The 19,874-nt window shown below is 50.0% G+C and overlaps 1 protein-coding gene across 5 annotated transcripts in view; it reads right to left on the reverse strand.

The window, feature by feature from the left end:
• The window catches only part of RARB (retinoic acid receptor beta), a 198,110-nt gene that overhangs the window by 12,674 nt on the left and 165,562 nt on the right, over positions 1-19,874 (reverse strand). For all 5 annotated transcript variants that reach the window (XM_077129977.1, XM_077129981.1, XM_077129979.1 and 2 more), the window contains 2 exons: positions 15,170-15,330; positions 2,720-2,896 (listed from right to left, as the gene is read on the reverse strand). In XM_077129977.1, coding sequence (XP_076986092.1) covers positions 2,720-2,896; positions 15,170-15,330 — 338 coding nt within the window. The remainder of the gene's footprint in view (positions 1-2,719; positions 2,897-15,169; positions 15,331-19,874) is intronic.

The following is a 19,874-nucleotide window of genomic DNA, read 5'->3' on the forward strand; positions in this document are numbered from 1 at the left end:
TCTGAGCAGCTCAGTCAGTTGGTATTCTCATCCAAAAGATGCTCTTTGAAGTTCTGCATTTTGGGGATCTTGTGATTCATTGCCTTTGCTACAAATTCTTGGAAATGAGCTCTTGTCTCAGGGCCAAGTGCTCCTTCTCCTTCTACTCATATGACCATATGACGGGAGGTCTTTGCCCTGCCCATATGTAGGGATTTCTCCCCCTCCACTGCATCCCAGTCCGCACCCTTTACTATGTGACGCCCGGAACGAGCAGCTGTAAGAGATTCCTCACTCCTGCCCCAGGAGTAAAACTGCCCGCCTGAGCCTACCTAACCCAGCCCTGCCCTTGCTTTCAACACCATTCACCAAGCACCTACTACATGCTAGGTGCCTCTATCCGCTACCCTATTTACTCCCTTGTTTAAGTATTTACTTTATTTAATGATTATTGGCTTGCATTTCTATTTTATGGGTGAGCAAACTGAGGCTTGGGGAGGTTCTAAAAATAGGTCTCAGTTGTAGCCAACATCAGCAAAGGGCCAAGGGCTGATTCTTGGATCCAAAGAATCAAGTCTGAGGAGCACTTCGGGGTTTGCTATGGGCAACAGCGCATATAAACAAGAGACTTGGGAAGGCAGCCACTGGAGGCTGGAAGGGGACCTTTAAGGCAATTCTAAATCTCTGACAATTGAGCATATGGCTTTGCAGAAAGAAGACACTTTCCTGGGGGATCTCAAAGCATCTGTCCTATACCATACTTCTCCCCAGGGGCTGGAGGTGGGAGGATCATAAACTGTCACCATGGTACAGCTGGACAAAAGGAGGATTAAGAAAGAGGCAGAGAGCCAAGATCAAAGCCTGAGTTTCAGGACATGTGCTGGCTCTGGCCCCTGCCAGGTGTCCGTGTGATGCAGGGCAGGCAGGATTCCCAAGTATTCCCTGGCACAGGTGCAGAAAATACATGCTGTGTGTCTCCTGGCCAATTGCTCAGCCACTCTGGGCCTTCGTGGCATCCTTATCATGTAGTGATAACTCCAGTCTCTGCTAACATCATGGGGGTGATCTAAGGCTTAGGTAGAATTCAACTAAGTTGTGAGGAAAACATTTCAAAGCCTATCATCGATTATTCTAACAGTTAATAATTACTAACATCATTATTGATGTGTCCAGGTTGCCTCTCTAATCTCGGGACGTTTGGGTGGCTCTCTCTCCAGGGCCCATGTCTTGTTCTCTACCACCTCTGCCACCCCCAAGGGCTCCTGTCAGGTTTCTCATCCTCTCATCTCTACACTTCCTCTCATGACTTTGGAGCCAACAGATTTGAGTTTTGAGTTGTGGCTGCAGCCAACTGAGCTGACTCACCCAGCCTCCAGCTCCTTGTCTATAAAATGGGCTGAATCCCTACCCCTGGCCTCACTGGGCTGTGTGAGGCTTGGCTGGGCTGAGCTCTGCAAACTCTGCAGGATGTGGGCATGTGAGAGACTGGTGCTGCCCAGATGTTTACATTTTTCTGAATGTTCCTGGGTTCACTCCAGGCCCTCTGATTTGAAGAGAAGGAAAACACCAGCTAGGTTCTTAGGCCCCCTGCACCTATAGGTTCTGAGTAACCATCACCACTCCTCCTAAGGCCTAATTGGAAACAGAAGGGTTCACAAACCCTCCAGCTCCCTGCAGGAGCCTCTCCACGGCCCAGCCCATCAGAGGAATTGTTATGTGCATGTACGTGTCAGAAAAAGAGAGTTTAATTATGATGAGTATTTGCTTTGCACAATGGTTTATACCCAAAGCTATGAAAGACATAAGAAAACAATCTATGCTTTTAAAATACCCTCAAAGCTAACTTCCCCTTCCCTATTTTCTGATGCATCCCTGGGGCTGGCTTCCCATCCCATTCCTCCAGGTCGGACACATCCCTGCCATTTCTGATGGGAGTTGCTTCCCTGTCCAAGAAAATGGCTCCAGCATCCCTGACACCCCCACCAGAGAGAGAGAGAGAGACGGGTGACATCCAGCCAGCAGAGACCACAGAGGGTGGGGGTACACACTGCGCCCTTCCCCCTCTAAGGCTCTGGAAGCCGCCGCGTGACGAGGCAAGGAGGAAGGTGCATTGGGATCCCCTCTTGCAGAGCTGAGAGAAAGGAGGCTGGCCCACAGAGAAAGGGGTCTTCCCCAGGCCAGGAATGGGCGTAATGCGAGATCAGTGAGTGGAGCCACCTCTGGGGGGCTCAGCCTGGAGAGTCCTGATGGGCCTTTCAAACACCTAAAGGCCTGTTCCATGAAGGGGCTGAAAATGTTCTGTGAGGCCCTGGGGACAGCGTAAGCAGAGCGGCAGCGAGGCAGAGGGCCACTCACCAGCCAGATGAAGGCTCTATTAAGCAGGCCTGGGTTTGATCGGAAAAGGCAGCTCCCGAAGGCAGAGAGTAACCCATCGTTGGAGGTGTACGATCAGGATTGGCTGGGCCCTTCCCCAAGACCATGTACAGGGGGTTCTATGCTAGATGGAAAGAGTAGGAAGGTTCTGTCTAACTCAAGGGGACCCTGAGCTTCTGGCAAACAGGTTCAAGCAGAGCAGACGGGACTCAGTGTGTAAAGGAGGCACCTGGAAGCGAGGCTGGGAAACCAAAGAGATCTCTCTTCTGGAGATCTCCAAAGCATTTCCACTCCCTTCCTTCCCTCCCTCCCCTGTCAACCCCCCACCCCAGCCCCCTCCGTGCCAAGAGCTTTGAGAGGCACCTACCAGGATGTCCAGGCAGGCGGCCTTCAGCAGGGTGATTTGGTCTGCAATGGTCAAGCCCGTGAAGCCGGGCAGACGTTTTGCAAACTCCACGATTTTAATAATGCACTTGGTGGCCAGTTCACTGAATTTGTCCCAGAGGCCCAGGTCCAGCCGGACTCGATGGTCAGCACTGGAATTCTAAGGAGGAGAAACAACACCATCAGATATGGCCTCTGGGAACCCCAAAGTAGGCAGAGAACGCACATATGTCCTATTAATGGAGGGCATTTCAGCTTTGAAAAGGGAGGTTCCTGGTGGGCTCTAGGAGTTTTAATCTAGAGTCATCTTTTAAAGTACTCAAAATCTTATACCTGTAACATTGTGCCACTGAGTAATCAAGTAACAGATGAGGGGAAGTTTCTGCTTATGCAAATATTCCAGCTAATAAATGAAGAAGGAATGATAGAATGCAGACCCATCATTTTATAACCCTGATGAATTAATGGCTCTGGGTAATGATCACGAATCGTTAGCTGTGGAGTGATTACGGGAGTTTACTGTACTAATCTCTCTGCTCTCAAATTATATTTGAAATTTTTCATAATAAAAAGGTACTATGACAATAATTAAAAACAAAACAACAGTATAGTAATGCATCATAACAGCAAAAGAGCTGAGAATATTCCTGGTTCTCAGTGCTGTGGCAGCCACACGTGTGGCATCCGATGAGCGTGAGTGTCCCCAGGTGGCACTCCTTGTCTGGCCGGGGGGTCCAGGCCCCTTAACCAGACGCAGGACCAGCCCTAAGGCCACACCCAGACATCACGGTGACGCCCCCGCTGAGGGAGCACAGAGAGGAGCAAAGACAAGCTTTCTACTCCCTCATCCGCTTCCATTCTGGACCCCAAGGTGCAAGTTCCCACAGGATCCTTTGATTGCTACAAAATAATCTGAGGGAAACCTTTCCTCCCATCCCTGTAAGGGGAAGGTTAGTAGATTTCAGCCCAAGCTTCTGCCACTCTGATAGCTGGGTTCCTCCATCCATTCAGACAATCATGTATTCATTCACCCTCCTTCCCTCCCATGAGTATTTGTTGACCCAATGCCAAATAATCAGGGGTTGGGACACATCAGTTGGACACACAGGACCCAGTCACCACCCTCGACAAACTTACCACAGAGCAGGGAAAGTGTCTACCACTCACTGAGACTTACCAAGGCAGGCCCACCTAAATTTTCACTCCCCACCCTGCTGAATCCCCAAAGCCACCCAGAGAAGAAGGGACACTGGCTTCACTGTGAGATGAAACGATCTCAGAAAGGTGAGGCAACTTGCCAAGAAGGGGCTGGAAGGGAATCCTAGGAATATCTGATCCCAAATCCTCGCCTATTCCCTACTCGGCTCATGTGTGTGACCTCCTACAGACGATGTCATCTCTGCAAGCCTCGATGTCCTGCGGGTGAATAGGGATATATACAAAACCTGTCCTCAAAGGCTGCTGGGGGGGGGGGTCACATAGGGTGACAGGAAAGGAGGCAAATGGTGCAAGGGTTGTTCTGGGATGGAGCAGTGTCCTACGCACCCCCCATCCCCCACACCCACCTACGGTGCTGCCGGAGGGCTCACACCACAGACTGACTTCTCCTTCGTCCTCCTTTGTGCAGAGGGTACCCGGACAGCAAGGTCCACACTCTCTGCTGCCCATTATAAACCTCTGCCTATCCCCCTTGAAGGGGCAAAGAGGATGCTTATGGTACAGACAGGCAATGCAACACCATTAAGAACTTGCCAGAAATGACCAACAGTCTCAACTTTTGGCCAGACTCATACTCCAACAAACCCAAAAAAGTGTTTTTGAGCTTCTTTTGTATTTTCTTTCAGTATTCTCCAAAGCAGGGAATGTTCTGGCCTTGGCCACTGCTCTGTCCAGGGTGCATCTCTCTAATGTGAAGGGAGCTGAATGGCCACGGGGTATCTTTGTCTTCCCTCTTTCTATGGTAGACTGAAGTATGTCCCCAAGTCCTAACCCCTGGTCCTGTGGCTGTGAACCCATTTGTAAATAGGGCCTCTGGAGATCCTATTTGGATGTCAAATTGAATCCAGTGGGCCTTAATCCAATATGACGGAAGTCCTTATAAATAGCAGAAGAAACTGAGACATAGTCAGTTAGGAGAAGCCAGAGATCACCATGTGATGGAGGCAGAGATGCACTGACAAAGCCAAGGAACCCCAAGGATTGCCAGCAAGCCAGCACCAGAAGGCTACAGACTCCGGGAGAGGGCATGTCCCGCCATACTCTGATGTTGCACTGCTAGCCTCTAACACTGTGACACAATCAATTCCTGTTGTTTAAACCAACCCATTCCATGATATTTGCCACAGCAGCCTTGTCACAGCCACCTCCTTTCTGCCTCTGCAGTCATTTGGGGAACTGCCTGCCCTTCCTTTAGGTCGTGGGTTTTGGGTAGAGCTGCCCAACTCCCTCACATTGCGGGGGAGGACACAGGACTCTGGTCTGGCCAATCAGAGTGGTGTCTTCTCCTGGCCACTAGGACTGATTCGGGCAAGAGCAGGTGACCCACAGCAGGCTACTGAGGCTCATTCTGGGCCTCTGGCTGGACATTCTGGGAACAAGCAGCTCTCTGTCAGCAAGGGTTGCCCGGCACTTTCAAGGGCCACCCGACGAAGGAGACCTCCCACAAAACAAACCACCTTGAAGGAAAGGTATGCTGAAGATGGAGAGAGAGGGGAAGAGTGGCTCAGTCTTGAAGACATTGTTTGAGCCCCTAGGTCCGGCCATGCCTTATCCACACCAGGACTCTTCTTCATCTTCTTCTTTTAAAGTAAGTCAATCTGAGTTTGCATTCTATCACCTACCACAGAAAGAATTCTGACAATACACTTATGAGTGAGTTTTGCATTCTCGCCCCCAGTGAACTTTCAAGTCCTAACGCAGGCCAAGCTCCAGTGTTGCCATCCCACAGTGGCCACCATCACCTGCTGGTTTGGTTACAGCCACGGCCTCCTCATTGCTCTCTCTTTCCACTCTGGCCTCCATACAGTCTGTTCTCATCAAAGCAACAAGACAAGTCAGATCAGGACACTCTGCTGCTCACAATCTCCAAAGCCTTCTCATCTCACACAGAGTAAAAGCCAAAGTCCTTTCAATGGTCTACTAAACCCTCCAAGATCCTGTCCCTCCATCCTGACCTTGTCTTCTCCCACTCTCCTCCTTGTTCACTCCACCCCAGTTCCTTAGGTCTCCCTGTTGTCACTGCCTCATACGACAGAGCCAGTCAGGCTCCTGCCTCAGGGCCTCGGCGCTGGCTGTCCCCTACCCCTGGATAGCCCTTCCCAGGTATATGCCCACCTCACTCCTTCATCCCTGCAAGCCACTGGTCAAATGTCAGTTTCTCTGTGAGTCTCCCTTGGCCACTCCATTGGAAATTGACACACTCTCCCTCCACCAGCCCTCCAGAAACTCCCTATCCTGCTTTGTAGTATTTCTTCCCTTCAAACACAGTCTGTAATTTACTTATTTATGTAGGGGCTTCTCGGTTGAGGTTTCATTGCTGTTTATCAGTGTTTAGAATAGTGTCTAGTGCATAGTAGGGGCTTAATAAATGTTGGTTGAATGAATCAGTGAGTGAATGGAGTTCCTCCAATCCTTGCTTGTTTTAGAGGTCCCAGGACAACTGTCATTTGAGGATGAGGCTCAGAGAAGCCGCTTCTCCTGGGCCATGGCCAGGGTCTGCTCATGAGTCGTTAATGTCAGCTGCACCAAGAGGCAGAACTGAGCCATCCAAAGAAAGGCAGGGCTCCCCAGACCAGAAGCTTGGCTCCTGGCAAATCTGAATAGTCCAGTAACGGGCACCACACATCTCCAACAATCTTTGGTTTCCTGCCTCAGTTAAAATGAGTCTCTAGGAGTCCATAAAACTGATGCTTGTTTTTCAAGTCAGCAAGGAAAGAAAAGTTTGCACAAACAAACTCCAAACCAAAGGATGCCATGAAAGACGTAAGAAGGTGGCGGCCTAGGTTGCCTTCCGCAACACGCCTTGCGGAGAGAACGCATGCATCCTGCAGATTTATTTTATTTCCTCCTCAAGGACCTTGGTGGAATACAGTACACTCGGGGGAACACAAGATCAAGATGTGCGGCCATTTGGGCTGTAATTAAATTTAATAGGCAGTTTATCCGGTTCGTAGGAAGATGACATGGAAGAGAAGGACAGGGAGCGAGCTTACAGCAGGAAATCATTTTCCCATGGAGTATCCATCTGGAAAAAAAGACATTGCCCCAACCCAGCAAGTGTGAACAAAATCTTCATCAGCGTTGTATGCGGTTACTTTATCATGCACCAGGACTGAGAGAGAGGAGCCCGTAGCACCTTCTATTAAAAATAATGCACAGCCATCTTAACGGCATGTAAATCTAACTCACTATTATGCAAACTGAAGGGAAGAGGCAGTTAATAAAACACAAAATAACCGGGTGTTTTATTATACCGGTTGCTGGATTCATAAGCATGAGGCTTAAAATGGCTTATATTTTATCTTCCAGCTGCGGCAAATGGAGAGCTTTGGCCTGTTTGGGTTGGTAATGAAGGCGGTTATAGGAGCGCTGAGGGAAGCATGGATGTCGGCAGCCTTCCTGGATGTGCAGGGAGGAAAAGCAGGGGAGGGTGAGGGTGGGGGGTGGAGGAAGGAGGGAAGGAGAGTGAGCAAACGGGATGGTGACGAGGGCCCCTCGCTGGGGGCACAAGGCCTGCTGATGAGAAGCACAAAGCAGAAGAGGAAGAGGCATGACAGTCTCCCGTTATCCTCTCAGATTTCCTCTCCTTGGGTTGCCAAGCAGGAGGCGCTGGGCTGGGCCTGGCCGGGCTGGGCTGGGCTGCAGACAGGTAGACTCGGGTCACCGCCGGGCAGTGAGCTCAGGGGCAAGTTCCAGCTGCCTTCGCCCAAAGTGGGGCAGTAGCGGCCCTTAGGGAGTACCCCCCACCAACACCCCCAAAGGCACGGCCCCCCAGGGCCATCTTTAGCAGCAGAAAAGCCCAACCCCACTATGAAATCCAATTAAATGGCCATTTTGTGCCATGCAAAATGGCTCCCTCTCTCCTGCTGGTTTGATTCCCTGCTCCAATGCGCTGCTTTTCTGATGGATGTGACTTTCGGAACAAGTCCCACCGATGGACGTGGAATCACCAGTGTCTTTAAAATTCCAATTATGGGGGCTCCTGGGTGCTACAGTGGTTTAACTAGGGCTGCTTGCTGATCTTAGCTAAGGAGGATATACAAAATTTCTTTTGAAGAATAAACAGTGTCAGTTCCCTGGGAATGTGGGGCCTGTCCGCTGTCCCCTGAGTTGCCTGAAGTCTTTGCTCTCTGACCACTCTGAGATGCTGACACCCTTTTAAATTTTATTTGCAGAATGTTCTGTAAATCACATTTCATTTCTCCGTTCTGCATTTTCTTATTTAGCAGCCCCTTATTTAGGGTTTAACTCCTGGCAGGCACTGCTCCCAGTGCTTTGTAGTTATTAAGTCATTTGAATTCTCACGACATCCCGGGAGGCTGCTATTATTACTAACTAACGTGGCTGAAGAGTAAGCTGAGGCTCAGAGAAGTTAAGAAATTTGTGGGAGATCCTACAGCTCTTCAGGCAAGGATCCAGGCTTCACACACAGGCAGGTGGGCTGCGGCTCGGCACAGGACATCACGCCCTCACGTTCCCCCTGCACCCTAGGCAACTCCTTTTCTGGCCTGAGCTTTCTGCCCCGTGGCCTGTTGTTGCATTTATGATCTTCCTCCTGGTGGGAAACTCTGGATGCTTCTGCGAAGTGGCTACAAGAGCCCAGGAACCATTCTGGAGCCAGGCCAGTGGCGCCTTGTGGTCAAAAACATGTATCTCTGGCATGTGACAACATGGCTTCTGGAATGCACCCACCCAGGCATTTCCGCTGATGGGAAGATGAGGCAGAGGCCCCCAAAACACACATGCAGCATTTCCCCTCAGGATCAGTCGCCTCCAACAGGTGGGAGAAGGCAGACTGGCAGCCACCCTGGGACTCTGTGTCAAACTGGTACTTTCTTAAAGGCATGCCTCAGTCCTGGCTGGAGGGGACTCCGAGCAATGGGCAATGGGAAGGGGGCATGGAGGGAGAGGGTCGAAGGATCCTCTAGAGTTCTATGACCATGTAGCTGGAAGCAGGCTGAGGCTGAAGGGATCTCATGAAGGTTATGCTTCAGGGGTATCCCTGGACCACTGTCCTCTAAAATTCTTGGGCTGGCAAATGAGCCTGGCATGGCCCCTCTGACAGCTACAGCCCCTTTACTCTGAGAGCCAGGTCTTCGGTAGAGTGCAGGGATAAGGTGGAGGGGTTGATTGGACCCCAAAGGCTGCCCAAGAGATGTTTTGAGGTGGTCTCAGCCACTGAGGGGAGCCACAGATGCTTCTGGAACATCAGGGCCACCTCCAAGAAAGAAAGAAAGAAAAAAGCTTTGCCCTGCTTATCTGTCAAAGTCTGCTGTCCAGACACAGAGCAGCCGGGGAACCACCTCATGGAAGTGCTTCTCCTCCTGAATGAAAATCTCCCTTGGCTCTCTGAGGCTAAAGACCTAATAGAAAAAGCCCCCAGCAAGCTACCCCCCCACCCATCTCCTCAGGCTTAGCACTTGCCCTCCTTCCAGGCTCCTCTCTGCAAAGCTACCAGCCATGTTCATGCTAGTCCCTCTGCTGGGATCATTCTCCCCTTTTCCCACCATCCAGCAAGATCCTGGGTACCCAGTGCAGTGTCGAGAGAACATTTTTCTTTAAAGAGGTTTCTAAATGTTCATGAACCTTGTGACAATTTTATTTCCAGTCAGACTTCCCAGGACAGCTGCAGGTGTGGAACGGTAACCACTTAGTAGGTATACAGTAAGTGTTGTCGGGTTAATGAAGGAGAGGCCGTGGTGATACGGGCTCGTTCAGCCTCAGACAGCCAGGAGGTGGCCGAGTGGAGGCCGGAGCGCAGGCCTGGTCCCTCTGCCCTGCCCCTCCACCCCACCTGCTGCGTCTCTCCTCTGAGGCCTGCACCCCGAGTTTCAAGTTCCGATTCTCTGGGCAATCACATAGGTTGATTTTCTAAATAGAAAGCCAATTTCAAATGACTGTAACTGCTCAGAAGATCCTTCTTTTTCTAAAGGGCTATGCCTCCTGGAAAGCTTTTCAGTGGTTTAATGATTCTGTTTGTGGTAATTTTTCTCAGCAGATTAAGGGCTCCTTAGCTCTCCATAGCTCACATGCACGAGCCCCTCGGAGGGCGTGTCACATGCGTCCAGCCCTGCAGGTTGATTAATGGCTGTGCGAGGCTGGGCAGTGGCCCTGGAGACCGGCTCATTTCATGCCCACCACTGTTGTGCTCCAGAAGGCGGACATGTGGCTGTACAAAAAAAAAATGACAGGATGTTCATAATAGCATCGAGGTGAGGAGACCTGCCTGGACCTTCTGCAAATACCTTGCGGACACTGGGCAAGAGGCTCTAATACGTTTTTTGCATTTAATCGCCCCAGCGACCCCATGACATAGACACTACTAAAATTCCCATTATACAGATGAAGGAGCTGAGCTCAAAATGGTGATGTGACTTTTCCAAGGCTGTGCAACTCCTCAGGAGCCCAACAAGATTTAAACCTGCATCTATCAGGCCCTAAAACCCAAATAAAGTAGTTGCTAGTGTTCAACCCAAGGAAGCAGAGTAAACATCCTCAGAGCCAGAATGTTTCCTATTGATTCTATTTTGGAGAGTTTATCTATAAATAGCCACTTTCCTGCTTTTCACAAAGAATCCACCTTTTTAAACAAAAAAAAACTTGAGGTGAGACACTGGTCAGGAGCTTTCCCAAGGAGACCAGCTCTGGAGCCTGCTGGCAAGGGGTTTGCCCAAGCCTGGGGGTGGAGGGTGGTGGGCACCCATTTCTGCCACCCATGCCCGCTGCCTCCTGGGGCCTGACCACTTGTCCCACATCTACCCTAATTAGGAAAAAAAAAAGAAAGAACTACTCTTTCAAAGATCTGGAGGTAGGTGCTAGCTGCCTTTTTTTTTTTTTTCCTTCTCTTTTTTCCTAGCTGCCTTTTTAATTCCTCTCTGCCCACTTTTTCCAAAAGCACCTGAGGGGGACGGCAGGCTAGTGGAGATGGCAGGAAGTCGTTACATAGCAGAAGCAACCACCTACCTAAAAAAAGCTTTTTATAAAAAACACTCAGCTGGGAACTAAGAGTTGGCAGGGGATGTTTTATGGCTGCTGTTATTTATTTATACCACCACCTACTTCCAGAAAGAATCTGAAGTTGCTTACAATAAAAACCTCTCTAGTCTGGGAACAGGTAATAGACGTGAAGAGGAAAGCTAGGTGAGAGGCTGTCCTGGGGTTTCCTCAAGTCCGCGGCCAGGCAGCGAGCATCTCCAGGGAGCCTGGGCGGCCCGTGGCTAAGGGCGCCCTCAGGAGATGGAGCTCGAATTGCTATCCCCCCTGCTTGAGAGAAAGAGGCACAGAAAAGGCCCCCTGAAGTGCTCACGAGGACAGGCCCTAGTTGAGGACTGACGGAGTCTCGCTCACCAGGAAGGGGGTGTGGGAAGGGCCCCTGGAGGCCCTCGGGGAAGCACCCCCCCCCCCGGCCCCCGGCCCTTGCCTTGGGCCCAGAAGCAGACCCCAAGAGGAGGCACTGGAAGAGCAGTGGGGAAGGGGGTGCGGGCAGAACAGGGGGGCTGACGATCAGAGCATTATGGGTGGGTGGGGCGGTGTGTAGCAACTGGGGCTGGGGAACTCTGGGGGATGGTTTAGAGAATGTCTGAGAGTTATCTATACAAAGTGGCAAGGACCTGGGCACGGATCCACCAGTGTATATTTACCTTCAGTTGGGGTCTGCTCTCAGGGGTGTCAGTGCCTCCGTCTGAGCCAAGCATGCTCCAGCAGCTGGAGGAAACCTTGGAGCAGAGTCATGGGCTTGCAATGGGGGTCACGGGGATGTGGGTAGGGCCTGGCAGCAACTGCTGCACCCCCCAAGGCAGCTGGGCAGGCAGCCTCACTGGCCTGGAAGGGGGTGAAACCAAGCCTTTGGCATGAGGAGAATCCAAAGGAGAAGCTGTGGATCCCAGAGGGAGGACTGGGTAAGGAGAAGGCGGTAGAGGCCCTGGTAGGCTGATCTAGGATCCCTCGTTTTCAGGTGTGAGAAGGAGCTGTGTCCACTAATAGGGCAAGGTCTGTCCAGAGGGGTGTTCTGGTCCCAGGCCACCCCAGGGCATGTTCTGAAGGAGGCAAATACTATGAACTGTGTCTGCCTTGCCCTCCTCCAGAGCAGAGTAGGCACCATTTCACCTGGTTACCAGGTGAGTCAGGGCCTCAGGCTCCAGCACCTGTACCTTTCGGACCGGCTAGCGCTAAGACATCACCTGGGGAAGAGGGGAGGGGATCCCTGCCTACAGTAGCAAATGACCCAAGTATTGCCATATAATGTCTCACCCCATGACCTGGCTCAAAAGTCTCCCCTTTAAAGAAGCCGTCCCCACTCTGATTGCTCTCCTTTGGAGTGCTCTTTTGGAGCTAAAAATTTGATTCATTCTTTAACACCTGGATGACGGCTACCTCCTAATTAGATGTCTTCAAAGGCTCCTGCTTCTATTCTACCATGTATTCTGTGTAAATATAGTGGTTAAAAAAGCTGCCCTGGAGTCAGACTGTTTAAGTTCAAATCCCACTGCTATTAAATGCTGGTGGTCAGTTATGGGGAAAGACATTTAGCCCTCTTACGCCTTTGGTTTCTCATCTAGAATATGGGTGCAATAATGTCCACCTCATAGCATCCACTAAAGGAGTAAAAGAGTTAATATGTCGCAAACGCTTTGCATGGTCCCTGGTACATAGTTAATGCTCAATAAATACTACTGTAATGATAATTAAGAAGATGATGATGATGGTTTAAGATTCCTGATCACAAACCATCAACTTCTCTCCATTATTTGCCAACTAAAATACAAACTCATCAGTTGGCATTTAAGACTCTGTAAGGTTTTTCCATTCTCACTTTCTACTTGTTCTCAACTCAACACAATTCCACCATCCCAGGGACCTGTCTTCTCTCATCTTCTCCTTGAGGGCTTTCCCCACTTTGTCCCAGCCTGAACTGCTCCACTTCTTAGGACAGGGCCCACTCACCTGGACACTTAGCACTGTACATAGATGGAGTTCAACAAACATTTCTAAAACATAAATAAAAGTAAAATATAAATAAAAATGAATTTCCAAAGTATAAAATGCTCCTTGGCACTGGTTATTACTCATCTTACTTACTGCATCTAGCATGAAGCCATGTATCCAGGAGTCAGTTCAGACCCAGGAAGTGAATGTGGCAGGTGCTGGAATCTGTCACAACAGTGCTGTAAATATTTTCTAGGTCCCATCACAGAAGCTTTTCATGAACAGTCGCATTTCATCCTCCCACCCATCTCCTAGCATCCCCATTCTACAGATTGGCAAAATGCAGCTGAATGAAGTTAAGTAACTTGCTCCCAGTCACGTGGCTGGCTGGCTGCAGAGCAGGATTTGAACCATGTTAATTTGGTTCCAGCGCCCTTGCTCTTGGTACACGGCATCACCGTCCACTGCCTCTTGGCACATGGGCCTACATTATCTCCTGGGTAATATGGAGCAATTATAAAAATGCACTTTCATCAATAGTAATAAATGGCCTACACCAATGTACAGTATTAATAACAGGGTGCTGTCTGGGAATCCTGTATTTTTTATTTACGATTGTTCTGTAAACCACAACTTTTCTAATAAAAAAGAAAACTAAAACAAAAACTGCCATGCTGTCCAGCCTTGTCCTGCTTCTGTGTTGCTGCTTGGCTAGGACTGGGTTTCCCAACACCTTGCCTTCTCCCCGACATGCCAGGGTCTGGAGGGTGCTCAGAAAATCATCATGGCCCCCAGTACTCAAAGTCTGTTTCATGCTCTCTGCTCTTCAGAGTGTGACAGCTGGAGCAGCAGTGTTGGCACCCCCTGGGAGCCCATGAGAAACACAGAGTCTCAGGTTCCACCAGAGACCTGCAGCATCAGAAGCTGCATTTTACAGGATGGCCCAGAGCTCCATATGCACACTGAGGTTTGAGAAGCCCTGCTCTCCCCAGTCTTGGCTCATCATGGTCCCTGACCATGTAACTCCATGCCAGCATTTCAGAAGCCAGTGCCACCCAGTGGGGCAGCCTCAGAGCCCTGGGCCTCAGAAGGGGTTGAGACAAGCTACCCTGGTGTGTCCTAGCACCAATGTCCACAGCACAGCCCCGGGGCCTGTTCCTAGTCACCACCCCGTTTTACAACTCTAACTGCAGCACGAGCTGCCTGACCCCTCTGTGCTCCCCAAGGATTGCTTCAAAGCACCTCCATTCACAGATCTCTTTTCTTTCTGGCATCACTATTTCATCCCTTTACCTTCATGTTTTTTTTTTTAACATGGGCAGGCACCCGGAATCGAACCCGGGTCCTCGGGCATGGCAGGCAAGCACTCTTACCTGCTGAGCCACCGTGGCCCACCCCCTTCATGTTCTTTTATACTATTCTTTTTCTAGCTCACCAGTCACCAAATCACTAGATGTTGCAATATTTGAATTTTTTAGAAATATATTTACTTCCATGTTAGGCAAGCAATACATGCCATTTAAAGAAGCCAGAACCACATTCTAGTTATATTCATTCATTCATTCATTCAAAACATATTTGAGTGGCTATTATGTGCCACACACTGAGACTACATATCAGTGAACATAATATGCACAAAAATCACTTAAAAAAAGGAAAGTACTTCCACCCACCTGGAGCAGGGTCACATCCACCCTGTGTTTTCCCAGGCCCCAGTTTCGGGGTTTTGCACCCACCCTCTCACTGAATTACTTGGCCCTGATCATCTTGGTTGAGTCTTAGTTAGATTGGAGGGTTTTTTGTTTGTTTTTTTGGTGAATGGTTCAGGAATCGAACCCGGGTCTCACACATGGAAAGTGGCCATTCTAAACACTAAGGTACCTGTGCACCCTAGATTGGAGTTTTAGAAGAGCCCCCGCCCCCACGGGCTCTGTCGGTCTGTCACAAGACCGCCTTCACCTGTCTCCTCCACCGGACCCTATGTCCTGAGGACAGCCACTCCGTCTCCGTCATTGTGTGGGGAGGCCTAGCGCATGGCCTGGCATGTAACAGGTGCTCAGTGGACTGTTTCTCGGGTGAATGTACACGTGGGACTGCAGGGGGAACGCCACCTTGACCAGCGACTATCCAACGCCCACCAGCAGCCATCAGGCAGTGCTGCCCGCAGACAGACACGGCCTGGGCCAAGCTGGGGCTGACATCCTGCCAGGGCAAAGTGTGTGTGAGTGTGCGTGTGTGTGTGTGCGCAAGCATGTGTGCACTCCCCACAGTCTGGGGCACAGCATCTTACCGTGGTATATTTACCCAGCTGGCAGAGTGAGGGGAAGGTTTCCTGGTGAGCTTTCCGGATCTTCTCTGTGAGATCGTCCAGCTCAGCTGTCATTTCATAGCTTTCCGTGCATTCCTGCTTCGAGGGCTCCTTCTTTTTCTTGTTTCTGTCATTTCTGACAGCTGGAAATGAGAGAGAAGGCAAGTCAGGAGTCACTAATAGCCAGGTCCATGCTACCGAGGCGGGGGTCTCCCTTCCTCAACACTGCCCTGGGATCATGCGACACTCAGAACAGGAACAGCTAGAACAGGTGTTACAAGCACAGCTCCCAGCAAAAGGGATTTGGCAGCCAGGGGAACCCAGACAGGGAACTAGGTTTGTCCCTCTGTAAGTGCAGATGCAAATGGAACCTATAGAAAGCTTAAGCTCACCCGGGAGGCTGAAGGTCTTCATTTGTTTTCTGTTGCTTTTTGCATGGGCAAGCATGGGAAATCGGGTCTCTGGCATGGCAGACAAAAACTTTGCCTGCTGAGCCACTGTGACCCGCCTGGGTCTTCATTTGTTTTAGAGAACTTTCTATGTCGACTGGGTTCATCGAAAGAGAGAAGAGAAAAAAGCCACATTCATCCTTCCCACTTCTGGAAGGGATGGCTTGAAGACACGTCAAGGGAACAACTTCTCCTGGGAGACCAAGTTCCTGAACAATAATTAGTAATTCCTAATCATTTTCGTTTGTGCTTTGCTTTTCTGTTTTCTGAATTAACTGAACGTTTGCGGAAATTCATTTTAGAGGTGAAAGGATAATGGTTTTGTCTGTATTTTCCTGTTTCTGAAATTTTCTGTTATCAACCATTTTTGAAAAATGATAGCTAACGCATTAGGAAACCCTCAGCCTGGAAAACCATCCTCTCATCCCCTCCCTCCTTCGTTGCAGCCACCTGACACCCGGTCCTGTCTGCCTCTCCTAACTCTCGGCAGGGATGTGCTTTGCCTCTGCAGACCCCCAGCTAAAGGCCAGCGCCGCCAGTCGGCCTGGGATGCATGCCCCTTCTGGACCCTCTCAGTGTGACTCAAAGTGCTGTCCTCTGGCTTGGCTCTCCTGGGGAAGGAACCAAAGCCAGGGAGGCAGACACGTGAGACCAGACCATGCTGCCCCCCTTCGGGGGTCCACAGTCCTGAGGGACCCAGGGGCTGGCCGGGCTGGCTGTGGATGCCACCACCATCAGTGGGGAGCCTGTGCTCCAGATGATCCAGGGAACCAGGTAATCTCCTGTAAGATGATTCTGCCTGGGGCCCCCCCAGCCCCCCAAGAGTACAGGGGACATTCTGGAGAGCTGGCAGTTCCCTGGGGCTTACACTACGAGTGTCCCAAGGCTCTGGGGCAGGAGCTGAGGGCAGAGTAAAACAAAGGCATAGGGTGGGGCAGAGAAAAGGTGTCAGGGAAGAGAGGGGAGTGGTGACTGAGGGAGAGAGAAAAGAAAAGGGGGGGAGGATGACAAGTGGTACCGAATAACCTCTTGTGGTGTCCGTAGGGCATCCTGCTCCTGACCAGGACAGAGGGCGGCAGGTGAGAGAAATTAATAGTTCTCGAGTAATCTGAACACTGTACTGGGAGCTTTGTCTACAGAATCTCACTTAATCCCCTCATCAGGTGGGCAGTTTTAAACCCATTCTATAGATGAAAAAACTGAGCCTCTCTGAGGCTAAGGAACGTGCCCAAGTTCACTCAGCTGACGAGTTCTTTCCTCACCTGAACTCGCCTGCCCAGCTGGCCTTCTTCCCCCGGGATTCTGAGGCGACGCTGTTCTTTGGTTCAGAACATTTCTACATCTCCAGTGAAATGAGTGACGGTGGGTAAAGTCAGTGTGAGGAAAATTTATCCTCAAATGCACTCCTTGCTGGACAGATTGTCCCATCAGGATCTCTGTAGCCAGACCCTGCCCAGCAGGATGCAGGTTGCGGGGTAAGGGATGGCAGCTTGTAAAGCACACAGGATACAGTGAGTAAGGTCAGCAAAGGGGACACCATGAGGCAGGAAGTGGGCAGCATATGGTGGTAGGGGCAGGCAGACCCAGTGGCTCTCTGTAAGGATGGGGTCTAGGTTTGGGTGGCGAGGCTACAGCTGATGGCTAGTGTTGCTTAGCACCCCACCCCCACCCCCAGCCCTTTCTCCGGCCTCTGCTAATGCCAAGTTTGAATCTACACAGCAAGGGCCCTTCTGAAACAAAGCACTGAGGAAAAGGGTTTAGCAGTTTCTGGAAAAGTTAAACAGAACTACCATATGACCCAGAAATTGCACCCCTAGGGTTAAATACAAGAGAAGTGAAAACACATGTTCATACAAAAACTAGTACACGAACATTCATAGCAGCATTATTCACAATAGCCCAAAGTGGAAAAAATCCCAAATGTGCATCAGTGGATGAATGATAAACAAAAGACAGTATAGCCATACAAAGGAGTATTATCTGGCCTTAAAAAGGAATGAAGTACCGATTAAGTTACAACATGGATGAACCTCAAAAACATTATACTAAGTGAAGAAGCTAGAATTGAAAGGGGCAAGTATTGTATAATTTCATGTATTTGAAGTATGCAAAAGAGGCAAGTCATAGAAACACAAAGTAGATTAACTGCTGCTAGGGCCTGAGGGTGGATAGAAGGCAATGGCTGGTAGGAAAAAGGCTTCTATTTGGGGTGATGAAAAGGTTCTGGAATTAATGGTGATGGTTTCACAACCTTATGAATATATTAAAAACCACAAAAAATGATCAACTTTGGGCGGTGCGATGGTGGCTTAGTGGCAGAATTCTCGCCTGCCATGCCGGAGACCTGGGTTCAATTACTGGTGCCTGCCCATACAAAAGAAAAAGATGACTTTTACACTAGGTGAATTCTATCTAACACATGGACACACACATCCAGAGCCCCGGGGGAGGCTGCAAGTCACCAAACACTAAAAACCTGCTCTGACTACAACCAGAAACCTGGATGGCACCCAGGACCACTCAAGGGCAGAGCTAGAGTCCCAGTAGCATGTGATTGCCAGCCATTGCCTTAAGCAATTTAAGATTCTAGCTCTTTAGATTCCCCAGTGACCTGGGTGAGATGGGCTCTATAATCCCACTTCCAAATTTAAGGAGCCTGAGGTTCAAAGCCATGATGTTTGAAAGTTAGCAGAGTCAGGATTTCAGTGGAAAATACTGAATGCAGAGACAAGGGCCACACACACAACAGCCCCATGCCCAGGCAGATCTGTGGGACCTGTGTTTGCACTTAGAAGCATTCTGCTACACGGACCCCATCCACCTAGGATAGGATAGGGGTGAGGGTGGGGCTCGCTGTGGGCTACCATCCTCGGGGAGCACCTAAGTCAAGCCAAGAAGCCCAAAGGTCAGGTCAGCTGGGAAAGGGACCTCAGTGAACTGCAGTGAGGGCACCGTGGCCGCTGGGCCTGGCTGGGGTGTCCAGTGACAGTACCACCATTTGCAAAATAACAGCTGCAAAGCCAAAGCACCATCTTCTGTGCTTTGGGGAGCACACTTAGCAGCTGAGTCGCTGCCAGGGGCCCCGTGTGCAACCTGATTCTCCCTTCCAGACCTCTCTTGCCCTCCCAAAGCAAAGACCCATCACTATCATCCCTCTGAGTAACGGGCTCCTGGGAATGGGAGAAACTCCTGTGCACTTACAAAAGGCAGCAACCCCTCGGTGATGACACCCCAATTACACAAAGGCTCATAAGTTGATGGACACATTTTTAAACATGCAGCCTCATCAGCTGCTTTGTTCAAGAGTTTTAAACTTCTTGTGGAATGCACACTCAGTATTTGGGCCAGGCGTGGGCATGGCTGCCAAGAGCCGTCAGAATCAAGGAGATGACACAGTGCACAAGCAGCAACGCAGGCCTGGGAACTGTCAGCTCTCCTGCAGCCTCGTGGTTGGCAGCTGCTGGGGTGAGGCAGGGCAGGGTGGGCTAGGTCTCCCCATTCTAGGCCACCGGCATGGGGCAGGGTGGTGGACAGGCACTGCCCTGGGAAGGTCTGGGCACCAGCCCCAGCCCACTGCATCCCTGCTGCAGCCAAAAGGAGTGGGTTCAACTCAGAACCTCTTCTTGGACAGCAGTGCCACCCTTCCAGGGCCATATGGGGGACACGCTAGATGGGATAAGGCTTAGATAGGTTAGCCACTATACGGGAAGAATTTCAGGCCCTTCAGTGTGGAAATGGGTGGTCTCAACACTGAGGACTTATGGGGATTTACAGGCTCAGTGGCTGTAAGTGTGAGGGGAGACTTGCTGCAACAAATGATGCTTTTGAATATAAGATGTCTGATAGTGACACCAAATGGGCAGGTGGGCTCATCTGTTCCTTCCTTAATTCCTTCTTTTCTTCAATAAATATTTGGTGAGTCGCTGTGTGCTGTCTACTATGGGGATGAACTGGATGAGTCAGGCCCTGCTGCCATGGGGCTCTCATATGGTGGGAGACGGACATTACTCATAATACCAGTAGTGAAAGGAATAAGCAAGAATATTGGTATCACTATTATTATGACTTATGATTCATATACTAACTAGGGTATTATTTACATTAAATTAAAGTATTTACATTAAAGTATTAATTATAATTATCAAACTAGCTATGGCACCTGTCTAAGCCCTTGATCACTATTCTATACAATCACTAGATCACTATTCTATACAACCATATTCTAAAATGATCTTTAT

The sequence above is a fragment of the Tamandua tetradactyla genome, chromosome 15, assembly GCF_023851605.1.
Source record: "Tamandua tetradactyla isolate mTamTet1 chromosome 15, mTamTet1.pri, whole genome shotgun sequence".
In the NCBI taxonomy this organism is placed as follows: Eukaryota; Metazoa; Chordata; class Mammalia; order Pilosa; family Myrmecophagidae; genus Tamandua; species Tamandua tetradactyla.